The 8,335-nt window shown below is 47.0% G+C and overlaps 1 protein-coding gene across 1 annotated transcript; it reads left to right on the top strand.

Moving 5' to 3' along the window:
* The first annotated feature begins 1,742 nt into the window (after nt 1–1,742).
* Nucleotides 1,743–6,996, top strand: CCR1 (C-C motif chemokine receptor 1). The gene is made up of 2 exons (XM_008063038.1): nt 1,743–1,835; nt 5,918–6,996. The coding sequence occupies exon 2, from the start codon at nt 5,929–5,931 to the stop codon at nt 6,994–6,996; it is 1,068 nt and encodes a 355-aa protein (XP_008061229.1). The 5' UTR covers nt 1,743–1,835; nt 5,918–5,928.
* The last annotated feature ends 1,339 nt before the right edge of the window (nt 6,997–8,335 follow it).

Below are 8,335 nucleotides of genomic sequence, written 5' to 3'. Positions count from 1 at the left end.
AAATCAGCACATAAGGTTTTTTGGGATGTGGAGGTTGATTTTGGAAGGAAGAAGCAGACTCGGCTGGATCAAGATCAGGTGTCACAGATGACATGTGTGGGACACAAAGGGCAAGTAAGTGAGACGAGAGAGGGAAAAAAATTTATTTTGCATAATTTTCTTTGGTCCAGAGCAGTGGTTCTCAGATTTGAGACATGTGGTTGTCACAGGAGCAGGCATCAAATTAAGGAGTCAGAGTCTTAGACGAACTCAAGATTAGAATCGTCAGGTGTGCAACTTGCTGCTATTTTCCTCTGTTCCTGCCACATTGGGAGGCTATAACACCTGCCTAAATACTTGACAAAGGCAACATGGAAACTAATGTGTATTATATGCACCCACCAGTTTAAAAAAAGAAGTGTGTGTGTATGTATGTGTGTCTGTGTGGTCTATGTTTAAAGTGACATGCCTGGCATGTCTTCTCTGTGGCATGGGTATCCAGTAACTCAAGCAGAGGTGAAACACTGGTCAAGGTTAGGGATACTGACAGTGTCTCTTACCTTAGACATGACCAAGGAAGAGACAGGACTCACAAGGCTCTGTTCTCTTTGGAAACTGATCTTCCAGCAAAGTACTTCAGATAGCCAGGCACACGCAGGCCTCCTATTTACATCCTCAGGGGTGCAGCTGAGCGATGATTAGCTGTCAGACTGAGGCAACTGTGTCTAAAGTCATTTCACAGCTGAGGAAACTGAGACATGAAGGGACAGGTGACACTTTCAAAGCACATTCACATGTATTATTTCTGCAATGGCACTTTTCAGCCATCCTGTGAGAAGGAGTAGGAGAGTCCCCATTTTACAGAAGATACAGGACAGTGGCAGAGTAGGTGTGGTAGCTGTGGGGAGAGTCACAGTAAGCATCATTCATGAGACTCCTTTCACTGTGCCAGGCACTCTGACATTTTTCATGTACAAGCTGACCTCATGTTCCTTCTATGATGGTACACATTCAGCATTCTCATTTAGCAGCGTGGGAACCAAGACTTAGAAAGACGCAGTGATCTGCCCATGTCAGGAGTAGAGAGCTGGGATTTGAACTTGGCCTGTATTTAGCATTGGATAAAGCAGAATCAGAAAGGGAAAGGCAAACCCAAGCAACAGACCTGTGTTCCTCCCCGTTGGCGGTTCCTCCAGGTAAAACCACTCCGTGTGGTTTGGCAGGGCAAGACCTGAGCAGCAGAGAACAGAGGGACAGTGAACAGCCAAAGGTGGAGGAGGCAGGGGGCGCCAGAGAAAAGCTGCCACCTCTCTACTTACCCATGTCAGTCAGAGGGTTTTGAGGAACAAGAGTCAGGGGTTCCTGTTTAAATCCTTCCATTTGCAATCTTAAAAAGAAAAAAAAAAGCCTAACCGCTGACCACAAGAACTCTGTGCGTATTGCCACCCCACACATACACATCTCAGCCTTCTATTGCACCACACATTCTGGGAACATCTCATTGCCACCCACTCTACCCAACACAGCTCCACCCACCCCACCCCACTCGAGGTCCTGAAGGAGAGCTCCTGGGAACGAGACTCAAGTGCAGCAGAGTGAACAGAGAAATTTCTTGTAGTGAACTTGGCCTCCAAGAACTGGCCACTGGTGGGTGTTGTGGCCATTCATAAACACTCAACCACAAAAAAGAAGAACTTTGCTCCCGTCTTGTCATTCTAAAAGACTGAAACCAGAGCCAATTCTCCATCATCATATAGTAAGCTGAGAACTCCCTACTTGGTCAGAATCTTGAATTCATAAAACCTCTGAAGTCCCCAGAAACAAAGACTTCGTGGACAAAATCCCTTGGAATCAGAGTAAGTGACACCTGTCTTTTCTGTTTTGTCAGTTGCTGTTGAGGGCAATCTCGTTTTTTTTGAGTTGGAGTCTCACTCTGTCGCCCAGACTGGAGTGCAGTGGCCGCTCCAGCCACCGCAGCCTTGACCTGCTGGGCTCTGGTAATCCTTCCGCCTCAGCCTTCTAAATAGCTGGAACTACAGGCGTGCGCTACCATGCCCGGCTTATTTTTTTTTTTATTGTAGAGATGAGGTCTCGCCAAGTTGCCCAGGTGGGTCTCGAACCCGTGGGCTCAGGCAATTCACTCACCTAGGCCTCCCAAAGGCGCGGGATTACAGGTTGAGCCACCAAGCCTGGTGGCAATCTCGTTTAAAGACATGCTTGCAGCTAGGGTCTCCTCAAAGCTGGAGAATTTTTCAAGGGCCAGTCTGATGTCTAAGTGGCCCTTTGATGCTTCTGCAAGGTAATTAATAGTATAGCAATACTGAGAATGAGCGAACTTACAAGGTTGGGTGCTTGGACATAGAACAGTTTTTTGTTAAAAAAAACTTTCTTAAATGATTAGTTATTGATGACTGATTAAGAAAGTCAGCCAGTATTAAGGGACAAGAGGTGCTTTCCGTGGAAACTTAGTCAAGAAGAAATTAATTGCCAAATTTCTCCATGTAAAAGAAAACCAAATACGGTATATAAATAAATTATTGCAAGAGGAAAATATTGATTACAAATAGTTTTGCAGATGCAAGGATGATTTGATATTCAACCAATTTCTCAAAAGGACTGGAACCAAGAATCATCAAAATCAGGACTGCTGTCTTTGGAAGAAGTAGGATTTCACCCACTGAAGGCAGGGAGATGGCCAGATGACCTCTTGGGAGGCATCTATTCTGTTCTACTAACAAAGACAGGTCAGAATTTTGTTCTGAAGATAGAGGGGCATGGTGGCTACCTGTAGGTATCTACTTCATAGAGAATCCTAGTGGGTCTCAGATTTCAAAGAATAGTTGGAAACTCCCCGAAGTTTGTATAGCCTGCCACCAGGCAATATGCCACGCACTGATACTTTAGTTTTTCTACAGAGTAGCAGGACAGTTCTGGACTGTTTGGAATGTGAGATCTGGGCAGTGATGTTTAGCAACTGACATTCCTGAACAAAAGTCTGTGCTTTGTAGTGTTTGTTGATTTTCATGGTGTAAATACTCCCACTATGGTCAATTTCAAGCTCTCAACCTACTGAATATGGAGCTGGGCCTGGGTTCCTTTCACAATCAAAGATTACTCTGTGTCTGCTCAGAGATGTCATGCTAGAGTCCTCCAGGCTGGAGGACACTAGCACTGGAAGGTTCCAGGCTCTGGGACTACAAATGACCACTGTTCAATGACCTGGAGTCAGACTTTGCCAGCAGACTGTAGCAGGGCTGGCAGATTAGATGGCAATAGGGTCCTTTGGTTTTTCTTCCCAGGCCTCCAAGTCATCTCCCTTGAGCAGCGGTATGCTTTGGAGTTGTGTGATTTCTGATAAGTCGAGGAAACAGCAAATGGAATTGGAGGTGGAGACAGTATAGAGGTGACTCTGTTCAGAATCGCACCTGACAATACTGACTCGTCTTGCCTTCTCCTTTGCCAAAATGTCCCAGAAACTAGGCTCATGGGATCAGCCTTGCACTAGTTGTCCTTTGTGCTTCCAAAGCTGTTTGCAGTTCTCCCTGTAAACCTGCCAACCCACCCAAAAGTGTTGATGGCCACACTGGGCTATCTGCCCTTGTCAGCAATAGCAGTGGCCACAAAAGTCAAATTTGCCAACACAGCTTCGTCAGTGACTGCCAGCCTGGGTCTCCCCAGAAGGAAGGCTCATTGGGTTGAGGCAAGTTCAGAGATGGAGGAGCGAGCCGTGGGGATGGATTTGACGGGAAATGAAAGCCCCCACTTGCCACCCTAACGGAATGTTTCCCCTTCCAGCCAAGGTACCCAACACTCACCACGTGCCTTAATTTCCAATGGCTGCTGCAGAAACATGAATTTTGTAAGCAGGAAACATCCTTTAAGGATCGTAAAAGGAAGAGCATTAGAGACCAGGTTCAAGACAGGAATTGTGAAGTAGATGCCGCCTGCTTTACTAATTAACGTTTGGTCAAATCAATTTAGACGGGTGGCAACATATTGAAAATTTCCAAGTGTTGTTCACATGGAAGGGATAGTCATTATCCATCATTATCAAGAAAAAACACTTTCTAGATTAACTACAAAGAGAGCTGGTAAAGGGCTTTGGGAGGTGGGATACATTGACCAGTTAGGGATATCCTGGACATTGGAGCCTGGGACACCTAGGTGGTGACAGGCCTCAGGGAAGGGCCACTGCAGAGAAGGAGATCCCCTGATACTTACGGAGGACCTGGTGAATGCTGGGACAGGGGGTCCTTTTCTCATATATAACCTCACAGTAGTCCTATAAGGTAAGAGTTACTTTCCTAAATTACAGATGAAGGATGAAGCTCAGACAGATAGATTAATTTATCTAAACTCACACACACAGCAGGCCAGGCTTGGTGGTTCAGCCTATAATCCCAGCACTTTGGGCGGCCGAGGCGAGTGGATTGCCTGAGCCCACGGGTCTGAGACCTCGTCTCTACAATAAATCAAAAATTAGCCAGGCGTGGTAGAACGCACCTGTATTCCGGCTACTTGGAAGGCTGAGGCGAAAGGATCGCCAGAGCCCAGCAGGCTGAGACTGTGGTGGCTAGGAGTGTGCCACTGCACTCCAGTCTGGGCTACAGAGTGAAACTCCAGCTCAAAACAAACAAACAAACAACAAAAAAAACCTCACACAGCTGGTAAGTTACACCAAAGCCCATACGCCTTTTGGGAGGTATCTTCGATAAACAATTGGAAAAGATTCAAAACATGTGCCCTAGAAAGCAGGGGTTTGTTCTTTTTTATTTTGTTTTTATTTGTTTTAAGGTAACCCTGGGTAAAAATATCTAAGCGCTCATATCAGCAGAATTCTAGCTTTCATCTGGTCACTGCAAGACATCACCTCATAGCTCTAGGCTGTTCTGAGCGCTTCCTCCCCTGACCCTCAGTTTTTTCTTTTTCTCACTAGGTCACTCTCCTCCTCCCGGCCTGTGCTTCCCCTGTAGCCTCCTCACAGCTCTCACAGGAGATCTACCAACTTACCTGTAGACCCACCTGTTCCATCTAAGGGCATGTGCCACGGGCCAGGCTGAGCCCACTCTGGTGCTCTTAGTGTCCTTATCTACAAAATGATGGGGTTGACCTACCAGGATTTCACTATGGCATTGGTGTATGGGGTAGAATAATTTTTGCATTATAGCCAAATGGCAGTCACACCTTCCCAATCTCTGTGAAAACAACAACAAAATGCCTGTGCATTTTCGAGTGCCCCCAGGACTCTGTGTCATTCCAAACTAAGACCCCTTTTAGACCAAAAGCCATAAAGATCTGTTTGTAAGTTCTGACTGTAGCTGAGACGGCTTTCTGCCCTGGGGTCCTCCTGTGAATTCCAGTGTAAAAGCCATTGCTCAGCAATGGAGGCAGAAAAGTCCAGTGGTTTCAGGGCTGGGCATAGAGTGAGGTACACCTGGGTTTGAGCTCTTGTTCTCACCAGATATGTGGCCTTGGGCATGTTTCCTAATCACTCTGAACCTCTATGTCATCACTTCTGAAAAGGGAACACACATGGTATCCCCTCAAGGGCTATTTAATGCGAGGCCTGAGGCCTAGCCTGTGGGAGGTGTTAGGAAGTATTGGTTATGAGCAGTGAGGTAAGGTCTCCCTTGGTCTGCCTTCCTATCCACTGAACTTTTCCTTTACAGCATCAATCACTGCAATAATTGAATTAATTATCTGTGCACTCATTTGTTTATTGCCCCCACCTCCCGCTAGACTATAGGTTCTAGAAGGCAGAGAGGACCTGGGTCTCTCTAGCTCTTCATTTTGTACCCAGGGGATGGCACACAGAAGGCACTAAATAAACATGTATCAAGTGGTTGAAGAAATGTTACCATGCCTTATCTTTGTTGTCCAGAGCCCACTGCCTCTAACAGCAGAGTAAATACAGAAACCATTTTCCTTTGAACCATAGGAAAAGCCAGGATGGAAACTACAGTCACCACAGAAGAGTACAGCACGGCCACAGAATTTGACTATGGGGATACAACCCCATGCCAGAAGATGAATGAGAGGGCCTTTGGGATCCAATTTCTGCCCCCTCTGTACTCTCTGGTATTTGTCATTGGCCTGATTGGCAATGTCCTGGTGGTCCTGGTCCTCGTGCAATATAAGAGGCTCAAAAGCATGACCGGCATCTACCTCCTCAACCTGGCCTTTTCCGACCTGCTCTTCCTCTTCACGCTGCCCTTCTGGATCCACTACAGGTTGAAGGACAACTGGGTCTTCGGTAATGCCATGTGTAAGCTCCTTTCTGGGTTCTATTACATAAGCTTGTACAGCGAGATCCTTTTCATCATCCTGCTGACCATCGACAGGTACCTGGCCATTGTTCATGCTGTGTTTGCCTTACGGGCACGGACCGTCACCTTTGGTATCATCAGCAGCATCATCATCTGGGTCCTGGCCATCCTGGCTTCCATCCCAGGCTCACACTTTTCCAAGACCCAGTGGGAGTTAAATCGTCACACCTGCAACCTTCATTTCCCCCACCAAAGCCTACAAAAATGGAGACTGTTTCAGGTTCTGAAACTGAACCTCCTGGGTCTGGTTTTGCCTCTGTTGGTCATGATCATCTGCTACACGGGGATTATAAGGATTCTGCTCAGACGACCCAACGAGAAGAAATCCAAAGCTGTTCGCCTGATTTTTGCCATCATGTTCATCTTCTTTCTCTTTTGGACCCCCTACAATCTGACTTTACTGATTTCTGTTTTCCAAGAAGTCTTGTTCACCCGTCAGTGTGAGCAGAGCCGCCATCTGGACCTGGCCCTGCAGGTGACAGAGGTGATCGCCTACACGCACTGCTGTCTCAACCCAGTGATCTACGCTTTTGTTGGCGAGAGGTTCCGGAAGTACCTGCACCAGCTGTTCCACAGGCATGTGGCTGTGCGCCTGGCTAAGTGGCTCCCCTTCCTCTCCACTGACAGGCTAGAGAGGGCCAGCTCCATGTCTCCCTCTACGGGGGAGCATGAACTCTCTGCTGGGTTCTGATTCCTATCACAGGAAGTCAATCCTGAACCTGCAGGAGGGACCTGCCAGGCACACGGCCAGCAGCCTGACTCTCCCAGCCAAGTTCTGACACCCGGCACAGTGTGGAATCGTGGCCATTTGGGGTTGAGCAGAAGCTTAAAGGTGACCTAGACCAAATCACTTCTGGGGTTATCTGGGGCTTCAGTCTTTTCCATGAACTTCTGCTTGGTGGAAAGGAGATGAACGCGCAAAACAGGACATTCCAGACACTGGGACAAAGCAGGATTGCAGATTTGTAAGCATTAACATTTGTCAACAAAGCCATTGCAGGATGTATTCCTACTCGCCATCCTCACCACGAATGAACTTGGGAATAGTAGTTCTCACCGTGACTCTACTCTGAGCCAAGGGCCCAATCAGTAGCCAGCAGCTGCCTCGCCACCCAAGCCCCACTTACCCTATGTTCACTGCAGGGTTTGGGCCCTTGGAAACCCAGGGAAACATAGAACCCATGATGGAAGAATTGATACCTAATGGGAAATAGGAAAATAGGACTGGAGAACTACTGTTGGTCGTGAAACTAAGGAAGTCCTAGAGGATTTTGGGGGCGGGGGGGTTGGGCTCTCATTCCATCACCCAGGCACAATCACAACTTACCACAGTCAGGACCTCCTAGGTGCAGGTGATCCTTCTGCCTCAGGCTCCTGAGTAGCTGAGACTACAAGGGTGTACTACCATATCCAGCTAGTTTTTTCATTTTTTTATAGAGACAAGGTCTTGATATATTGCCGAGTCTGGCCTTGAACTCCTGGGCTCAAGCAATTCTCTCGCCTCGGCCTCCCAAAGTGCTGGGATTATAGGCATGAGCCACCGTGTTGGACCAGAATTTTTATATTCACTGAGAGCAAACAATTCAGGCAGTGGGCTAAACATAAACCATGTGAATAACATGTTGTGTTTCTTGAAACAGCTAGAAAGGGGAGAGATTCATCATTTCTATTTACCATTCCTTTCTTTTTCAATATTTTTTAGAATCTCTCTTCCCTGCAAGTTGGATGATGTGTTAGCAAATTCTGACAGCCTTATTGTAGAAACCAATAACAGGCAAAAGGAAGGAGGCTTGGTTTTCTTTTTTCTGGCTCTTTACGCAAGACTTCTGGTTTTATGGGTCAGAATTGGGCCTATCAGCAAAAAATGGCCTGCTGTGCAAAATGACAGTAGAGCTGGGGGTGGGGGGAGGAAAGTGTCTATCAGGAAGATACCTGCCCTTGCAGGAGGGTGAGGTGAGACTCTCTATCTTGATGTAGGAGATCGAAAGCGTCCTTAACTCAAAGTAGCTTCTTTATCCAAAATGTCCTGA

The sequence above is a fragment of the Carlito syrichta genome, unplaced genomic scaffold (assembly GCF_000164805.1).
Source record: "Carlito syrichta isolate Samal-C Ts95f unplaced genomic scaffold, Tarsius_syrichta-2.0.1 Scaffold306502, whole genome shotgun sequence".
Taxonomy (NCBI): domain Eukaryota; kingdom Metazoa; phylum Chordata; class Mammalia; order Primates; family Tarsiidae; genus Carlito; species Carlito syrichta.
The sequence above is the reverse complement of the archived record's forward strand: the minus strand, read 5'-3'. Positions and strand labels throughout refer to the sequence as shown.